This window comes from Brienomyrus brachyistius, unplaced genomic scaffold (assembly GCF_023856365.1).
Source record: "Brienomyrus brachyistius isolate T26 unplaced genomic scaffold, BBRACH_0.4 scaffold55, whole genome shotgun sequence".
Taxonomy (NCBI): domain Eukaryota; kingdom Metazoa; phylum Chordata; class Actinopteri; order Osteoglossiformes; family Mormyridae; genus Brienomyrus; species Brienomyrus brachyistius.
In genome coordinates this window covers 285,730-306,003 of record NW_026042330.1, presented here as the reverse complement: position 1 = coordinate 306,003, position 20,274 = coordinate 285,730, and the positions used below count along the sequence as shown (strand labels likewise).

Below are 20,274 nucleotides of genomic sequence, written 5' to 3'. Positions count from 1 at the left end.
TAAACATGCTATAAACTAATTTTTTCTAACATTTTCTTTAAGAGCTAGGTGCACTTGCACCTTGGTGGATTGCTATTATATTTGTGGATTTGCCAGGTAGAAGAAAAGAATGCTTCTCTACAGAGATACAGAAACAAATCTGCTTGTACACAATGTGAAAGCGTTTGAGCAGACCATCTACAACAACAGCAGGATTCCACCAAAGTAGAGGTCTGCATTCCCGTAGAATCCATGGCAATTAAGTGCAGGGCAGGACAAACTTTCATTTTTGAATGCAGGAGCACAAGGGAAGTGACTGATATGCTCGCAGTAAAAAGAATGAAACAAGTGCTTTTTGTTATCAAACAATTATTTATTTGCATGAGTAAATAGAAAATTACACAACAAAGTATAGCACGATATCACAACATTACATTGTCTCAAAGCGCTTTAGAGCACCCCCACCCAAAGCCCCCAGTGAGTAAGCCATAGGCGACAGTGGCAAGGAAAAACTCCCTAGAAGGAAGAAACCTTGGGAGGCACCAGACTCAAAGGGGAAGCCCAAACCTCCAGGGGCCGGCAGGGAGAGTGAAAAACACACACATCAGATAACTGCAACAGGTATTCTTCTACATATCCTATACATATGCATGGTACAGTGGTTAGCACTGTTGCCTCACACCTCTGGGAACATTTATCCATTTTCTAAAACCGCTTCTCCTGTTCAGGGATGTGGGGATCAATTTGCCTTTTGGAACAGGCGGTCAGATGGATCCCAGAGGCTACAGGCACGAGGCAGGGAACAACCCAGGATGGGACACCAACCCATCACAGGGCAGGCTCACACACACAGATCATTCACACACACACACACAAACACACACACAAAAACTCACCATTCATTCACACACCATTCATAAACACCATTCACACACCAGTCACTCACACAGCATTCACTCACACACACACCATTCATAAACACCATTCACACAGCATTCACTCACACACACCATTCATAAACACCAGACACACACCAGTCACTCACACACCATTCACTCCCCATTCACACACACATAGACCATTCACATACACCATATACTCACACACACCATTCACTCACACACGCCATTACCACTCACACTCACTCACACGCCATTACCTCACACACACCATTCAATCACCATTCTCATACACACACACACACACCACTTACACACACCATTCACACCCATCATTACCAAACACACTCACATACCATTGACATATACCACATTCCCATTTGATGTGGACACCTTCACACTGCCTGCTTCTAGATTAGTTATGTTCAGGTGTTCCACTAATAATTTGTCCACTTTAGTTCCAGCAATTTCCCAATTAAGAGCATTCAGCTGGAATTCACTGTCTACAACCTCTATCTCCACATCCATAATTTCCAATTCAAATTCTGAATTAAAACCCCTCTCTGCAGTCTCCTCCAATTTGACCTCTCCAATTTGTATTTCGACAATTTCAAATTTATCATTTACACCATCTAGCTCAAACTGGCAGAGGTCGACCACTACGGCTCCTATTTTCAGCCTGTCTTGGTGGTCATCTGCAGGCTTTATGGAGACTGTCCTTTCATTTAACAGAAAAACCTCTAACCCATGCATGTCTAACCCCTTATCCCTCCCAGGCTGGTTGATGGGTGGAGTTGCTGGGGAGCACTCTCCTTCTTCACCCCAGCAGATGATCTCATCCCACTTGTCCCAGGCTGCCCAATACACATCATCCGTCCAGCTAACTGCCTTGGCAATTGGCTTTCGGGTGTGTGACACGATGGAACGGTCAGCCTGGTCAGAGGGTGATTCTGCTGGGGAGCACAGCTCTTCCTCATCTTCCCAGTCAATCACTTCCATCCACTTGTCCCAAGTTGCCCAGTATCGATCGTTGCTCCAGCTGACAGCTTTTGCAATTCGTTTGTTTCTGAATGAGGAAAAACACACAAGCAATACAATAGAGCTGTCAGTCACTCCTGGCACATGGAATTCAGTTCTGCACTGACACCTTCGCAATGAACAACTGCATTATAGCATAGGAAACTAGTTAACTTTCACATACAATTTACATATAATCAAGAAAGAAGCCTGGAACAATTTTAAATTTTACTAAATGGCAATATACTGATTTTAGTCACCAAACAAACTTTTCAGGTCTTGCTTCACTACTTTTATCTGTGTTTGTTGCAATACATCTGCCCTCTCCTGGTCTGCTGGAATATCATTGCTGTAGGCAGCACCGAGCGCAACCACCCGCATCCTCTTCCGAATGCAACATGAAAGCGCAGGAAAGCGCACGTGCAAAAGTGAAATATCATCTAGACTTTGCGGCACAGGAAACTAGCCGACTTGCACATAAAATTTAAATATAACCAACACAGTAGCCCGCAACAATATTCACTTTATTTAAAAGCAATGAACTAATTTACTCACAAGCAAGCGCAATTATTTACTTAAGCGCAGTAAAGCGCACGCGGAAAAGCGAAATATCAACTACACTTTGCGCATAAAATTTAAATATAATTAACATTGTACCCCGGAACAAAATCACTTTATTTAAAAGCAATATACTGACTTTACTCACCAAACATATTTTAATATACATGCAAATTTGACAGATACTAAATAAGAAAAATTATCCGATAAAATGGGAGCAGAAAAGCAACGTACCTCGTCATCTTGGTGCAGAAAACAAGTGAAGCTGCGTCTTTCAAACCGGCAGCGTCCCACGTGCCGAAGAGTCAAATGTAATCAAGCAACACGGCCCACACAATTAAATAATAACATCATAATAATTATAGCTCTTGTATAATTATTCTATATATTATTCTATAATTAGAGGAACAGACTTTTACAAGTTAACTTGTTCACCGAGAATAGTATACAACACCGTAAGCATATAACCCTTAAAGGATGATTAATTAAAATTCGCACATTCATCCTGCATAACATAAAACAATGACTTAAAGAGACTTAATATGAAATGAACGCTACTGTCCGAGGGCATTTATCTCCACAAATCGCTATGTAACATAATGTCTTAAATACTCTGATTTTCAGAATGACAGAATCTTAACATTTAAAACTTTGTTTTGCGATACCGATACGTAGTGATATTGGTATGTGGAACAACGTTATGTTACACACGCCTCCCACAATTCAAGAAGCTGTAGTTAGATTAAGAGCGTATTCACAATTTACCCGTTTGCCTTTTACCTTGACTGAGCACGATCCCCCACCCCAGCTGGTCTGCATTCCCCACATTGCAATTAACGATCCTGGCCTCAGCGTTTTTGTTACCGTGGGACTTTGTTATGTTGAAGAAAACATTAGAAGGGAACTTCTGTCGCACAACTGAATGAAATTTATGATTAATGCATGGCAGCATTCTCCAAGTACAGTGGGACGGACTCCCCAACGGACCGAGAGTGCTTGTGATGTAAAATACACTAAGATAATTCAGTTCCTTTAAAGAGCGGTTCTTTTAATACTCTGTATTATAATTTTCGTGTGCTGTCCCCTTAAAAAGCATATCACCAGTATTCCTTATTCAAATTGTCCCATTAAAAACTACAATCCCCAAACGTCAAATTGCATGCTTCTGCATGTCACCTACACTTCAGACTTCATCCTCAAAATCAAAGCAGTATTAACACAAGCGACATGTGCCATCACTTAAAGCCAATGTAACTTTTTTAAAATAAAGTCTGTTTCAACTGGATTTTTACCTAAGTAAAACAACCATTTTATGTTCTATTTATCTTAAAACTACTGAAACAAATAATTGGCTACAATGCAGTTCCGCTGTTTTGTTTGGCACCGTAAATTATGTCCTGCATTCTGTGGAAAAAAATGAAGGCTGAGGAATGTTACGTAACACAGTTAAAATGCAAAAGTTCTCTCTGGTGTAATTCACTGCATAAAACCATGGTCTTAAGTGTGGTGTCTTCTTCATAACACTCCCTGACTTTTGTATCCGTGACCATGAGATAGGGTGGGCTGCTTTTCTTCCTTCATTTTACTAGTGTTCCTCCCTTTCCTCCCAGCCTTGGCTGGTGGTTCAGGCAGCATCACCTTCTTTTAATGGACCCAGGTGTCATTTATTTTGAAGTGCAGAAAATGTTCTAGCAGAGGTCTTAGACAATTTCTGAATTACACAGAACTCTGACTTCTTCTGAAGCTGTGAGAAATTGTTCATCTGTAATTGTTGCATTGATATTTGTTAATGTGCGTGTGCCCTCCTTGAGCAGTAAAGGGGAGATCACATGCAGAGCTGATTTTCTGTAGTTTCTTAGTCTAAATAAAAATAAAATATTCTCTTCATATAGTCTGGAAGAGCCAATTAGTTATTTCTAGAAAAATAAATAGAGCCAATGAAGGAACCAGATGTCACAGTAACACAGGTCACTGTCTGTGGTGCTGGGTGTTGGGCTGGCGCTGAAGAAATAGGATAACTGGCCAAAGTGTCCGTGTGCCTCCACTGATTACAGGACATTAGTTAACAGTAATTAGCAATCACTTATAGTTCTCATTTATAATGATGTAAAATTATAAATATATATATATATCCATCCATCCATCCATCCATTTTCCAAACTGCTTATCCTACTGGGTCGCGGGGGTTCCTGAGCCTATCCCAGTTCCCAATGGGCACGAGGCAGGGAACAACCTAGGATGGGGGGCCAGCCCATCGCAGGTCACACTCACATACCATTCACTCTCACATGCACACCTATGGGCAATTTAGTAACTCCAATTAGCCTCAGCATGTTTTTGATTGTGGGGGTACACCGGAGTACCCGGAGGAAACCCCACGAGGACACGGGCAGAACATGCAAACTCCACACACATGTAATCCAGGCAGAGACTCGAACCTGGGTCCCAGAGGTGTGAGGCAACAGTGTTAACCACTGCACCACCATATATATATATATGTAAATATATATATATATATATATATATATATATATATATATATATATATATATATATATATATATATATATATATATTATGGACAAAATATAATCGTGATTTAATGTATCCCTTCTGCTCTTAAAAAAGCGCAATATGTCTGAATGACGAATATGTCTATTACGTTTTAATAATCTTGTTAATATTTGTTTACTTTTTTTTCTGTAATCACTCTATGTTAAAGCAATTTTTAAATCTAGCTGTGAAATTGATGATGCTGTTGTTATTCTGACTGTCTGAACATAAGTGAGGGGATGGATGCACTATTCTATGGAGGCCTCTGAAGAGAATAAATTATCCCAATATTATATTGGGAGAGATGATTAAATCAGAGCTAGATAAGATTTTAACAACTCTGAGCTATTAGTTAAGTTCTTCCCAAATGAGTTTGATGGGCCGAAAGGCCTCCTCTAATTTGTAAATTTCTTATGTTCTAAGACATACAGTACTGTGTGAAAGTCTTAGGCAGTCCAAAGAAATGTTTAAAGCTGTTTATCTGGGTAGCAAGTGTACTTTGACTTAGAATAAATGACACAATTTAACATTAGAACATGTGCAAATTAAGAGTAACACAATAAAAACTAGTAATAACTTCTTCTGTTTTCTAAAGCGTTACTGATATCTAGTTGGATGGCTAGATGAACACCGCTTCAGTTCCCAAACTTCTCCCCAGCGGCACCTCAGCCGTTCCATGATTTTGTTAAATTTCACCAACAGCTCAATTAAATAATTAATTATACTGGTTTAAAAAGGGGGGCGGCATGGTGGCGCAGTGGTTAGCACTGTTGCCTCACACCTCTGGTACCTGGGTTTGAATCTCCGCCTGGGTCACATGTGTGTGGAGTTTGCATGTTCTCCCCATGTCGTCGTGGGGTTTCCTCCGGGTACTCCGGTTTCCCCCCACAGTCCAAAAACATGCTGAGGCTAATTGGAGTTGCAAAATTGCCCATAGGTGTGTATGTGTGAGTGAATGGTGTGTGAGTGTGCCCTGCGATGGGCTGGCCCCCCATCCTGGGTTGTTCCCAGCCTCGTGCCCATTGCTTCCGGGATAGGCTCCGGACCCCCCGCGACCCAATAGGATAAGCGGTTTGGAAAATGGATGGATGGATGGATGGATGGTTTAAAAAGTCAGTGACAGATTGACTAGCTGTACTGTATGAGGTGTGCTAGTGGCCAAGTCAAAAAATACATGGCTGCACTGGATGGTCGTTACAAATACTAGGATGATTTTAGCAGAGGTTCTGAAATGGCTAAGCTGACACACTTTGACAGGCATAATGTAGCTGAAGTTCAGCCTGTAGCTGAAGACCCTGCCCCACTGCAGAAGTTCAAGGGAATTCTGCTTTTCCTTCTCCATCACTTCCTGGATGGCCTCTTTCGAAGACCTCTTCATGCACACCCTAGCCAGATGCACTGAGAGGCTTGGCTGTGTCTTCTTGCACACGGAGCAGAGCAGGAAATGCCTGCTCGAAGCACTGGGGATAAAATAAAATAAAAAAAAGTCATAAATAAAGATTAGATTTGATTCATTACTTTTAGTTGAATAAAGAAACAGTCCAGTCATCATCAACACTGTTCGTTTCACAGTGGTTTGGATAAATAACATTTGCATATCCTGATGGCTCCTAGACTGAGTAAAGTACATAATCACAGCTATTGAAACATGTTAACTAATTACTTACATTTATATTAAAATAAAATTTAATTAATTAAATTAAACTTAAGCTGCTTCAAAATATTATTTTAGGTTTGTAATGTACATAATCATAGCTATTGAAACATGTTGACTAATTACTTACATTTATATTAAAATAAAATTTAATTAATTAAATTAAACTTAAGTTGCTTCAAAATATTGTTTTAGTTTTGTAATGGATGCAATTTAAGTTTTAACAATAGCAGTCAGTGGTCAGAGACTTTTGCACAGTGTCAGTAAAGTAGAACAAGTTTATCCACAATTTCTACAGATTCTAATGAAATGAACAGTCCATTATTGGGATGGCTGAGGTCCTTCACGATCTTCTTGGCCTTGGTCCAGCACAGCCTGCTGTAGATTGAGTGCAGGTCAGGGAGCTCGGTGCAGATGGTGCGCTCAGCTGATCGCACAACCCTCTGTAGAGCTCGTCTGTCCTGCATGGTGCTGTTCCCGAACCAGGTTTCCTCCCAGAGTACGTGCAGATCAGTTGCATTGGGGAGTCCATACTGTGATGCTGAGTGAGTGTAGTAGGAGTTTGAGAGATGAAACTCCTGATGATTTACTCCCTCGGCTAACTAACCAGAACAGGATCATACCAATACCAAAATTATAAGTTTATAAATGTTTTTCACTACCCTGATTCATTCAGTTATTTCTGTTTGTTAATTCCACCCCCCAAGCAAATACATAAACAAACAAACAAACAAATATTGAGGGGGGATGTGTCAGAGGTGATAGAATCAGTGGATGAATCTAAAAAAAAAAGTCATGATTTTTTTCTCTCCAAAACATAATGCACAAAAGTTAGGTAAGACATTGACATGTTATGACAGTAGCATGATGCAGAGGAACAAACAGAAGGAAATATCAAACTAAACCTGAGTCAACTAGGACTAATTACACTAAATTAAGTGGAACACACAAAATACCTAAAACCACTTAATAAACAAACAACAAATATTGCATTAGATAAACTATACTGATGCCTGAGAGAAGTTGTTGTGCAAGCTGCAGCAAGTACGTAAGGCACAGGTGCAGAGACACTACATATAGTGCAAACTAATTTAAAAGTATACAGTACACACAATGATTCCTGAAAAATCAAAATACCGTGGAATACTAATGAAATACTTATCAGGATGATGATGATGATGATGATAGAAATAATAAAGAATTAGTTTAAGGTAGGGCGGCATGGTGGTGCAGTGGTTAGCACTGTCGCCTCACACCTCTGGGACCCGGGTTCGAGTCTCCGCCTGGGTCACATGTGTGCGGAGTTTGCATGTTCTCCCCATGTCGTCGTGGGGTTTCCTCCGGGTACTCCGGTTTCCCCCCACAGTCCAAAAACATGCTGAGGCTAATTGGAGTTGCTGAATTGCCCGTAGGTGTGCATGTGTGAGTGAATGGTGTGTGAGTGTGCCCTGCGATGGGCTGGCCCCCCATCCTGGGTTGTTCCCTGCCTCGTGCCCATTGATTCCGGGATAGGCTCCGGACCCCCCGCGACCCAATAGGATAAGCGGTTTGGAAAATGGATGGATGGATGGATAGTTTAAGGTATTATGCAATTGACATGTACAATTAAAAAAGAAATTGCACCAGACATTTCCTGTGGCAAAGAAGGGTTGCTTTGTGGCATGTCGCCGACAGGATGTCATGGGCAGGAGGGTAGGCAGGCAGGGCAGCACAGGCAGAAGGGCTGGCGGGCAGCCAGAACTGTTTTGCCACTGCAGTTTGTTTTACAGTTTCATCTGCATTTGTTTCCCCAAGGTATAACAGCAGCTAATTTATGAACATGCTGCTTTTCAGAAAAGAAGTTTAATTTCCAGGAGCATGACCAGTGCACACATTTAGTGTTGACGGTTCTTTGTAAAATGGATGTCCTGTACTTTTATTGATCTGTCCGTCCGTCCATCCATCCATCCATCCATCCATTTTCTAACTACTTCTGATGAAGTTCCGGGTTATGGCGAATTGAACGTCTGACTCCGGTCAGCTGAGCAAAGTTGGTAACCTTGGTATTGTGTGTAGGAGATTCGGTATAACTATAATTTCGTTCTCCATTTACATGCCGGAAGTGTCTTTAAGTGTTATGTAGTTTTGCCTGAAACGCAAAAATAAAAGAAAGCAATTAGAGCTAACCAGTTGCTGCTGTAGTGATTGAAGAACTTTTGTCGGAAGTTGGATTCGAACCCACGCCTTACTTCAGAGAACAGAATACACCTTACTTCGGAAGGCTGTTTACGTTGAGTCGGGCGAATGAGACCACTCGGCCATGGGGCAGTTTCCAGTTAAGGCTGGCTCGCTGCGAAGAGTGGGTGAGTCCTAGTGTGCGTTAGAGCGGGGTAGCGATTTCAGTCAGAAATTTCAGGGTAATAGCGGCGAAAAAAATGGATCATATTGCCAATGTTGCTCAGAATCGCAGTAGCCTTCCGATGGTATGCGGTGCGTTGCGGTAGATTACTGTGACAAGAAAGCAAACTTTCATTATTACCATTCTGTTTATATTAAATTACGATCTTCCATATTAATCAAGGGATTGTAAAACTGAGAATATTTCAGCTCCAGTAGTTTATATTAAAGTTGCCCGAGTCACAACATGGTCTTTAAATGGCAAAGACAGACATAAATCAAATGTATATGAGCAGCAACATAACTTAGCATCCGGACTCCCCGCGACCCAATAGGATAAGCGGTTTGGAAAATGGATGGATGGATGGAAATGTGATTTGGTGGCGAAGTCGTGCAGAAGTTTTACAACTGCACTATCGATTTATCACTTTATTTAGAAATATAAATTCAGTTCTTATCATTTTTAAAAGTTACTTTCTTTCACATTTGAATTTCAAGGTGTCCCTCACAGTGACACTGAAGGGCGGGGCTACGGGGGGCGGAGGTGGGGGACGCGGTCAGAATGGTATGCACTTTGGCTCCTCAAATTTCACCATCCTATGATTCTGCTGCGCGTCCTCGTGACCCAATTTTAATAGTTTTATTAATATATTTTTTTTAAATTTGCGAATACAAAAAATGTCGTCTTTACTGCAAAAAGTCATCCCTTATGTGTAATGTAATGCTTTTTTTTACCACTAGATGTCGACATAGACCGTGGAAAGCCGGTCAAAGTAAGTGCGACACTTAGCGGCAATTACAATATTTATTGTTAAATCAATGTAAAAAAAAATTAAATGTAATGACTTGTACTTTTTTATGAATTTGGATCTCTTTAGAGCAAACATATTCAAATGGTTTGCTTTTATAACGCTCCAAGTAACTGCGCAAGCCCCTCAAAGTGCTTTATGCCTCTCGCTTCCCATTCATTTCAATGGGCTTTCCCGACATTTGGGTAATTGTTTATTCCAAAGCCTCGAAAACACTCTGAACTGCAATTTGTCATGCAAAATGCATAATTTGTTGTATAAAATATGCTGACTTCTAAAAAACAATTTATTAAAAGAAAATAAAAAGGGCATGCCATTATATATTTGGTTGCTTTTTGCCACCGTTTGACCGTTTTCTGCTCAGTAACTGTGCCTGGTCCTTCCCTGCTGTAAAGCTATTTTTAGTACCTCTTGCTAGCTCACCATTTGGTCACTGACAAAAGATAAAAGAAGCCGACCACCCAGACAGGCAGGCGCCCAGAGTAATTACTGCCATAAAGCTATCACGTGTACGGGGAATGCAAAGAACGAAACTAAATGGATACAAACACCCCAGCCCATTTCAAAACAAAAACATTTCGCTGCTATTTTGCAACATTCTGGATATTTCAGAGCACAATGTTTACCTTCTATGTAAAGAGCTAAATCCCAGATGAAAAGCAAAGTCGCAAAATATTCCTGCATGAGCGCCGAAACCCCCTCCCCCGTTGTTCCCCCCAGTTCAGGAGTGGACGCTTCTGCTCAGAAGCTGCAAGGCTTTTGGCACAGCAGCAGTCGAGCCCAGAGGACCCCCCCGCGGGAGTGAATGCGTCTTTTCCGGTGCTACATTGCTTTTGCACGGTGAGAGCGTTTGGAAAGGCCCAGCTCGGCGAAAGCGGCAGCCGATCTCTTTACGGACCCGCCCCCGCTGGAGTGAGAGAGTCTTCCACGGTGCTGCAAGGGTTTTGCACGGTGCTAGCGTTTGGAGAGGCCCAGCTCGGCGAAATACTAGGTAAGTTGAATCCTAGGTCCTTAGGACTCTGAGCGTATTCACAGTGGGCTGTCTTTTCGGAGCCTGCTTTTTATTACAAGTTTAGCTGTTTATTACTAGCTATCATTCTTTCATACCTTTAGCCCCATCCCTTCTGCATTGCCATAGCGCTTTGGTTTCATATCTGATTAGTATTTAGTTGTTTTTTTTTCATGGTAGTTGAATGCAGGCTCCGCTCCTAATCCCATTAAATTTGAATACTGGGTCATTAGGACCCAAAGAGAATCACGGGCGCCATTTTGATGACGTAAACTTTTTTTTTTTTCCGCCATTTTGGTATCCTGCCGTCCTGAGATATGCCCCGAAACACACAAAGTCAGCGCGCTGCAACTGAATCCCAACATGTTTAAAAAAATGCTTCTAAACCGCAAATTAAACTGGGTGACGAGGACCCTGTAAGGTGCCAAAGGAGAGGAGACCTGCACATGTAAAGTCACTCTACCTCTGCTTCCAGCGAGACAAGAGCTCCAGATTCTGTTGAAGATTTCATCTTTTGTTGAACAACTTCTCAAGAATGGCTTCCAAGTTGTAAGTTATGATCAATTTATTATTTCATTTGAATCTGTAGAAATTGTGGATAAACTTGTTCTACTTTACTGACACTGTGCAAAAGTCTCTGACCACTGACTGCTATTGTTAAAACTTAAATTGCATCAATTACAAAACTAAAACAATATTTTGAAGCAACTTAAGTTTAATTTAATTAATTTAATTAATTAAAGGCGATTGGCTCAGCTGAGCAGTGCATCAGACAAGCCTCCAACATCCAGTCTCTGTTGAACAGGGTTGTGAAAGCAGATGTAGGTTTTCAGGATATATTTAATCTTTGTGATCACATTGCTGAAACTCAAGATGGCATTGGCAACCATCGCTTCAATTTAATTTCACTTGTCTTGCTTTCACAAGTTGAGAGAAGACCATGTGGCAAAAGTACATACTCTCCAACTACAGACCAGCAGTTTGAGGAAGAAACTGTGTAAAATAGTACTGTTATAAGGATACTAAATACTAGACACAGAGCCTCTGTCTTCCCACCCCCACGTCACAGGAAAGACACAGCTTCTGTACTGACACCAGTATATATTGCAGTTCATTGGCTATAGTTCTTGACAAATATATACAAGATGCCTGTGTGTATAGACCTGCCCTGTCTATAGTTATTTTTCCAAAAAGGAGGTAACTGGATGTTCATCTTTCATATTACCGTAAATGTAAAAAAAATAATAAAGTATTTTCCTTGTCTGGAAAATGTATTGTGTACAGTTCATTGACTATAGTTCTCTACAAGTCTATACAAATGCCCGTTGCTTTGGATAAAGGCGTCTGCTAAATGCTTAAATGCAGTAACGGTCCTAGCTGATGAGGCGCCCTAGGCGAGCATCAGCGCCGGCACCCCCCCCCCCCCCCCAGGTGTAGGGAAACTATAGCGGAACTAATGTTGCGTTTGGGTTTAGGTCTGGTCAGTTTTGCTGGTAACATTTTCGTTTTGCTCAGTTATAAGTGCAGCATTTGTTATGCGGCTGAGAAAGTGTTTTAAGTTATAACGTCAATATTCATGGATATTGGAGTTATTGTATGAGCTGCAGTCATAAGTTAATGGCGTGAGCAAGCTGTAGCCTATTTAGGTTTGTGTTTGGTTATTTTTAGGAAAATGCCTGTGTTTTTACTGATTCATTTTTTGATGTATGTGCTTTATTTTATCTAGTTCTCACGGCATGCTCGACCGGATAGATATGTGAATAAATGCCCGTGATCAGAGATCAACTTGTGTTCGTTATTGAGGGAGGTTACAAGGGCGGGCGGCTCATAGGAAAGTTACGTATCATCATCATCATCATCATCATTATTATTATTATTACTTAATAGGCTTTGCTAAGCAGGTAAATTCATGTGGGCTTGTTCTTTTCATATTAAGACGCATTAATACCAACTAGCTTTAAGAATAGTGGAATGTTACACTTTTTTCTTCCTCCGTTTGTGGCACCCCCTGGATGAATGGCGCCCTTAGCATTTGCCTATATTGCCAATGCCACGGGCCGGCCTGCATAAATGCATGAGTGGTAACGCAATGGGGCTTATCATGGAGATTACCAGGGTCTTTCAGCTAACATTGCTGGCCTTTTTTTGTTGTGTTTTGTATTTGCATTGTTCTGCATGTAGTAGGAGAGTAGTGTATGTTTATTTCGAATGGAAGAATGAAAAAATACCTATATGTGCATTACATTTTGAACATAAAAGTAGGCTGTGTTAAGAAAACCCGCTTCTCTGTCGATTTACTCGTGGCTCGGTCGTAAATACATGTCTGACATTTATAATGAACCAAGACAATAAAAATCGCTTCTCAAATTTGCCCATTTATGGTTCTTTATTTCTGAATGCCAGCTTGTCCCTGATAGACGTTCATTCATTTAAAAGGAGCTCTACCCCGTCCCAAGATGGCGGCTCTGTTGACGCATTCGCTCCCATAGACGGCTGTATTCAACGCGACAACCAGTGCTGCTGCCTTCTGCAGGTTGGCGAAGATGCGAAGGGAAACCGAGCATCAGATGAAGGTCCACTTGTTCTACCAGCAGCTCCTGAGGTATGGTGCTACTGTAGAGTAGCTGTTAGCCATCCATCACTCTCCATGTGCTCATCTACATCTCCATCCACTTCAGCGAATCTGTGTGGGGGCCACTGGACCTGCTCAGTCTGGTGGCAGCAAGCGTCTCGAACCCATCTGACACAATCTTCTGGAAGGCAGCCCTCTTGTTGCCAAGTGATCATGAAAGAGATGCCAGTGTTGCTAACCAGTAAGTGGGGGAACTGGGTGTCGTTCGGGGAGGGATTGGGTGTTAGTTGGGTTTAGAGGTCCTGGAGCTTACATTTGTGCCCCCCTCCCATCTCTGATGCAGGATTTTGACAGAATGGCTGGAGTCCAAATTCGGTAACTCGGAGAAGCAAGAACACAGGGAGATGGTCCCCAACGGACACATGCAAACCTTGAGCATCAGCAGCGGCCTGCGGAGCGTGGGGGAGCGCATGCACACAGTGCACGTGTGTGTGAAGGTGTGGCAGATAGGGGGGAACTTGCCGATGAATATCGACAGGCTTCATGCCCCTGTGTTGCATGTTCTGTCATTAATGTTAGTCTAGCATAGCTTAACATAGCCTAGCATAGTCTGGCACTATGTGATATTAGCAGGTCCTGTGGTAACACAGATGTTTGCGAAGGGTGCAAGTGCAGGAAGTGAGGCCATGTTTCTCACTGTGGGTCAGGTGGCCCGCGGGCCCCTCAGCGAGGAAGGCCAGTTGGCATTGGAGAAGCGGAAGGGGCTGATGGGCATGGGCGCCCTGCTGATGCTGCTGCCCTCGGCAGTCAGTCCCGGGGCTGATGAGGAAGACGGGGACATCTTCCTGTTATCCGCCCTGCTGCAGCTCCGGCAGATCCAGCAGGCTAATGCCTGGCCACAGGCCCTTCCTCTGGTGGTGGTGGTCCCAGGGCAGGCTGGGCACAGGGCCAGCGATGAACGGCTAGAGGAAGGTGTGACACTAACCGTGTCTATGACAACAGGTGTCGCGTGGGATTCGCTTACTTTACTTATAGCATTTCTCTTGAGGCTATGTTTACGTATGCAGAGCTAATACAGTTGGTTTGTTCCTCCTGTCTGACCATCGGTTTCCTTTCCCTGTAAGACCTGATGCTTCAGACACTCATTGAGGAAGGTTTGATTTCAGAGTACATGTTCGTCCATATCCCCGAGACCACGAACGAACCCCAAGGATCCGAGCAGGTGAGTGTGCATGTTGTCGCTGGCCTCGGTAAGATTGAACCATCCCATTGACCATCACCCCCGTCTCCCCGCAGATCCGCCATGCCGTCAGGTGGCTCGCTGCCCGCTCCACGGCACCAGCCCGGCTCGTCTCGCAGACGTTGGTGCAGGTTGTGGAGGCCGGGCTCTGCCGCGAGTTTGCTGGTAGGCTTCACCGTGATCGGAGGGACCGTGACATGGCGGGACTGCCCTCCCAGGGCCCTGCACCCGTCATCGGCCTCTACAACACTGTCCTGGCTTTCTTGGCTGGCCTTGTGTCGTCCCCGAGTCTGGCTGGCCTCTCCTGGCCCGTGGCAGAGTTCTCGGTGCCAGGGGGTGGTGACTGCCTACCACATCTGCTCTGGAACTCGGCTGAGCACCTGGAGTGGCTCCAGGGGGCAGTCCTGAGCCTGCGGCTGCCCGACTGGCCGCTGCCAGCCGTGGGGGGTATGTCCATGCCTCAGATTCGGAATTCGGACTTCTTGCTAAGTGGCTGCTTCTTAGTCTGTTTCCTTAAATTTCTGCTGCTGCCACCGCTCCCCCCACCCAGCTCCTTGGAGCCAGCTGGTTGCCTCCATCTTCCAGTACGTATCTCAAATCCCATGGTCCCGCCACAGCCAGCCACTCCTTATGTCCCAGTTGGAGAACCTTTTGGAGAGGCTGCGTCAGGACTGTGTGGGCCGAGGTGGGGGGCCGGACAAGGAGCCCACTTTCTGGGAGGTGCCCTGGGACGAAATTGTCATGCTCTGTGTAGAGCACCAACTCCGGGACTGGAACCCTCCTGGGTGCCCCGTGAGTGAAGGTGAGGGGGGTGGGGTGGGTCTGACGTTTGGGGGGGCCTACTGGGGATGCCATGCAGGTGTGAACCTATCCCACCATCTTCAGATGTCATCAGTGACGACGGAGAAATCTCGGTGTATTTCCTGAGCGATGGGCTGCAGGGCTTCATACCGCCGTCCTGCTGGGTGGATGCCGTAAAGCAGACGCACAGGGACAAGCAGCAGGGGAAGGCAGGGTAAGAGCCAGCCAGCTATGTAAATCTAACACATTCCAGATAGACTGTTAACAGTGACCTGCAGATTTAATGAATATTATTTACTATTAAATGGAAGAAGAGGGAAAGCCATCAGCTTCCAGTCTTGCTCATATCCCCAAGAGTGGTGTACAATACTGGCTTCTTATCCAAAGTCTCTGCCATTGCAGGTGTCACCAGAGCATGTGGCCTCATCCTCGACTGGCCAGGCCACGTCTTCAACAGAAGCTGTTTCACAGCATGGTTGAGGACCCTGAGTCCGGATCCGGTGTTGCCCCTGTTTTGCATGCTGCCTCCAGCCCCCAGGACCTCCTGGCTCGCATTGAGGAGGAGAAAGAACAGAGCCGCAGGTCTGACAGAGAACAGACATGCTACACACGTGTACTCTCTCATGTGAGTTGTGGCATAAACATTGAGCCATTTCCTGTTTGACTTGGATCTGCAGGTTCGAGGACCAGCTGCGTACCTGGCTTGACGTCGAGTCCCTGGGCCCTTCCTCTTCCTCCTCACCACTTTTCTTGCCTTCTTCGTTACTGTCTGTACCGGAGATCGTAGTGCCCTCCCCAAAGATGGCTGCCCCACCTGCACTTGCCCTGGTATTGACCCTGTGCCTACACAGTTGCTCACATTTTAAGACCCCAAGTACCCTGTGCTCATCAGTTGAGACTGTTTCTGTGCCCATTTTTGTAGCAGAAGGAGCGCAGTGTCCGCAGTGACCAGGCCAGGGGAGCTGCCAGTTTGTATATTTCCGCAGATGTGACACAGGCGCGGATATAATCTCCCAGGCCGAAGGACGCCGAAATCTACCGCGCTGTAAGAACTCTGTTTCGACTTTTGAAGGCCGTATTTTTGGGCTTTTTACACAATGAATCCGTCTGGGCTTTTCGGCAGAACACAAGGCGGAGCGTTTCAGTCTCCGCGCGCCCCGACCTCGGGGCTCTTTTCCTTCGGCCAGCAGAACGCCCCTTTCGTGCAGCCGCCTGCCCTCGGCCAGGGCACCGGCCAGACCTCGCTCTTCAGTACATCGTCTGCCTTCGGCCAGACCGGATCCCTTTTCGGGCAGCCTGGCGGGACGGCGTCTGGACAGGCCCCGACCTTCGGCATGCCCGGTTCTGGGAGTCAGACCCCGTCGTTTGTACAGAGCGACACCAGGTTCGGCCCGCCGCCCTCCTTCGGGCAGCCGGCCGGGGTCGGTCAGAGCTCTGTCTTTAACCAGAACTCGGCTTTTCCCCAGACCTCTGCCTTCGTTCCAGCCCATCCAGCACCACCGCTACCAGTATGGACAGCAGTGGGCCTGCTCCTGCTGCCTCTGGCAGTTCCTTTCTGGAGCATTAGGTTTTAGCTTCTCACAGCCCATCGCAGTGTCCAGCAGCATCCAGCAGCATCCTCCCCACCAAAGATGCACATCCCAGCACCACCCAGGAGTTCAGCTTCTCGAAACCAGCAGCACCCTCCGTTGGTGCTGGCAGTGGCCTGGGTGGGGGGACCTCCCAGGCCGCCTCTGTCTCCAGGTACTCTGCCTCTAGCCTCCATGAGCCCCGGCCACTGTTTGGTGCTGTCAGCTTTGGTCCGCTAAAACCCAAGACTGACGCTGGGGTTGTGTCTGGTGAGGTCCGTGGGGGGGGGCGGTGAGGGGGAGAATGCAGGGGAGGCAGCGGCTAAGGGTACCAAGCGGAAGAAGGAGATGGTGGAGCATTTATCAGAGGAGCCCAAAGTTGGTGCTGACTCCGCCCCCAGGCACCCTCCCAAGAGGCCCCTGGTCCGGGGCCGGGGGCCTGTCAGCAGCATCTTTCGCAGTGCCTTGACCAGCATCCTGAAGACACCGGCCCTACAGACCCGGCGAGAGCCGAAGAGGAGTGAGGAGCCACAGCCAGACTGGGGGGAGGCGGAGCACCAGGGTTCGATGGCACCGACCACCAGCCACTCACCCTCAACGCCGCCAAGGTCACAGGCCCCAACCCGGGAGGTCCTTGAGAGGGCGGAGGAGTTGGGTGAGTACTCCCAGGAAGAAGCACATTGGGTTCGAAGCCAAGTATAGTCTGAAAAACTGAACTCTGTGACACTTGCCACAGATCCCGAAACTGAGGCAGCATCAACAGTGAGACGTGCCCGCCGCCTGGACAGCACAGACAGCCTGGGGGGGATGTCACCCTCCGAAGCCATGGTGCTCCAATGCAAGAACATTCCAGCCAGTCTTAACAGCAAGGACATCCTGGGGGAACATTTCCGCCAGTTCGGACGTGTGCAGCGGATCTTCTGCAGGCCCCAGAAGAACCTGGCCATAGTGCACTTCCACGACCATGTGAGCAATGGCTTTGCACACCTTTGGGGGGGGGCTTGGTCGCTGTACTCATTAGGCTGTGCTCTCGTCCATGATCTCCCGGGCTTTCCTCACTGACTTTTGGTATCTTTCAGGCTTCTGCTGCCAAAGCCAAGAAGAAGGGCAAACTGCTGCGCAGGCATTAGCTCACCATCTTCTGGCAGAGGAAGAAGCAGAGTGAGTGACTATTACGGTGCTCTCTATCTGTGCATCGAGCCAAGGCCAGGGCGGGGTCTTTGTGACTCGTTGCAGCCTTTCATTCCCATGTCAGCTGTTTCGATGAACTGGTTCTGTGTGTCTCTTAGGTCCAGGAGAGAAGGGCCAAAGGCCTCCAGATGACCCTGATCCTCAGAGCCAGGCAGGAGGCTTTGAGTCAGCCCCTGTCTGCAAAGCCCTCTCCAAATCCACCTCCGGCTGGTCCTCCAGCTCATCCCTATCCAGAGGGTAATCTTGTCTTTAAATCATTCTCTTACCGTAAGAGTAAATAACTCAATTTTACAATAAGATGGCCGGGTCTTTATTAAATTAAGTTAGGGAAGAAAATCACCTTTTTGAAACCCAATGCAAGTTCTTTAAAAAAAAATAAAAATCTGGATCACTCTGGTTTTTTATTATGTATACATTTTGTTAGTTTTTTTTCCAAGCAGCTTGAGTTATGTTAGGTCATCTGGTAATGAAACTCTTTACCTCAGGCTCGGATTCGTGACATTAAAGTCAAACTGAGTTCTTTGGCTGCTATGCCCCCTACTGGCCAGGTGTTCAAAGGAGCCCAGGTTTTGCCAGCTTTTAGAAGCTCTTCAGCCTTTGGTCTGTCCCTCTCAGGTCACCAGCCAAGAAACCCCTGGCGACAAAGGCCCTGCAGTTTGAGAGTGAGCCGCAGATGGAGCCCAGCCCAGACGGCCTCGAATCCGAACATCTAGCCAGCAGCCTCCCCTCTCCCCTCTTCCACCTGATTGGCCAGGTAGCTGAAACCGCAGAGGAGAAGTATCGTCTGCTAGAGCAGCGGGACAAGATCCTGCGACAGGGTAGGTCCCCCTAGGGTCACGTTGCTGAGCCACCCCCCCCTCCCACCCCAAAGTGAATCGCCAGCTGACACGGTCTCCTCTGGCACAGCTCGGCCCAAGAGGACCGACCTGGATCTGTCCAAGGTGTTTGTGGGTACGTGTCCTGACATGTGTCCGGAGAAGGAGCGTTACATGAGGGAGACCCGGAACCAACTGAGCTCTTTTGAGGTCATCCCCAACACGGAGAAGGTATCACCACCCCTGCCCCTCTTTCCTAATGCTTCCCCCTCCCCGCCATGAATTGACAGACCACAGGCTGCAAATCACCCTCTGCACCCCACGCAGGTGGACCACACTGCTGCCATTAAGGAGTACAGCAGGTCCTCTGCTGACCAGGAGGAGCCCCTCCCCCATGAACTGCGGCCCCTTACTGTGCTGAACATGACCATGAACTACCTGGTTACCCAGGTCATGGACCAGGGTGAGGACAACTACCGTGACTGGTATGACTTTGTGTGGAACCGCACACGAGGTATCCGGAAGGTGAGCAACATTAGTCCGTGTCTCATTATTCCTGTGCCCTGCGGGCCTCGCCCTGATCCTTTTTCTGGGCCATCTGCAGGATATCACTCAGCAGCACCTGTGCGACCCGCTTACGGTGTCCCTTATTGAAAAGTGCGCCCGCTTCCACATCCACTGCGCACACCACCTGTGCCAGGAGCCCATGATGTCCTTTGATGCTAAGATCAACAATGAAAACCTGACCAAATGCCTGCAGAGCCTCAAGGAGATGTACCAGGACCTGGCCAGCAAGAACATCTACTGCCCTCATGAGGCAGAGTTTCGGCAGTACAGCGTGCTCCTGAAGCTCAATGATGGAGACATCCTCCGGTGGGTGGCTGGCCGGCAGTCGGTGTCCCGTGTCACCGTGGCACCTCTCCAGCTGACATTTCATTCCCTCCCTACCTGCAGGGAGGTGCAGCAATTCCGGGCGGAGCTCCGAAACTCTCCGGAGGTGAAGTTTGCCGTCCAGGCCTTTGCCGCTGTCAACAGCAACAACTTCGTGAGGTTCTTCAAGCTGGTCAAGGTGGCCTCGTATCTGGCTGGTTGCATCTTGCACCGCTACTTCGACCAGGTGGGGGAGCCGTTGCTCCGCTCCCTACATCCTCATCAGCCCCAATACCTCACTTACCTGGACCGCTCTGGTGCCCCCTACAGGTGCGCCGTGAGGCTCTGCGGGCCCTGAATGTG

At 46.4% G+C, this 20,274-nt stretch overlaps 4 protein-coding genes across 6 annotated transcripts in view; 1 reads left to right on the top strand and 3 right to left on the bottom strand.

Annotated features, from left to right (window-relative positions):
- Positions 1-2,696, bottom strand: part of LOC125724131 (uncharacterized) — a 72,291-nt gene extending 69,595 nt beyond the window's left edge. Inside the window, exons 1-2 of one of the 2 annotated variants that reach the window (XR_007387166.1) lie at positions 2,688-2,696; positions 1,139-1,944 (exon numbers count right to left, since the gene is read on the bottom strand). Coding sequence is in view for 1 of the 2 variants with exons in the window: in XM_049001095.1 (XP_048857052.1) it covers positions 1,227-1,944; positions 2,688-2,695 (726 nt within the window). In the remaining variant the exon portion in view is untranslated. The remainder of the gene's footprint in view (positions 1-1,138; positions 1,945-2,687) is intronic. The other variant, XM_049001095.1, reaches the window with a different exon arrangement.
- The window catches only part of LOC125724129 (uncharacterized), a 229,571-nt gene that overhangs the window by 70,353 nt on the left and 138,944 nt on the right, over positions 1-20,274 (bottom strand). Inside the window, exon 3 of one of the 2 annotated variants that reach the window (XR_007387161.1) lies at positions 338-1,077. The exons of the other annotated variant lie outside the window; for it this stretch is intronic. The gene's annotated coding sequence lies outside the window, so the exon portion shown is untranslated. Of the gene's footprint in view, positions 1-337; positions 1,078-20,274 lie in introns of those variants that run through there. 2 annotated transcript variants of the gene reach the window in all.
- The window catches only part of LOC125724132 (uncharacterized), a 160,894-nt gene that overhangs the window by 69,643 nt on the left and 70,977 nt on the right, over positions 1-20,274 (bottom strand). The gene's annotated exons all lie outside the window — the stretch shown is intronic.
- Positions 15,259-16,508, top strand: LOC125724136 (germinal-center associated nuclear protein-like). The gene is made up of 5 exons (XM_049001103.1): positions 15,259-15,468; positions 15,552-15,681; positions 15,870-16,049; positions 16,145-16,295; positions 16,390-16,508. Exons 1-5 carry the CDS (start codon positions 15,297-15,299, stop codon positions 16,474-16,476), a joined length of 720 nt encoding a protein of 239 aa, XP_048857060.1. The 5' UTR covers positions 15,259-15,296; the 3' UTR covers positions 16,477-16,508.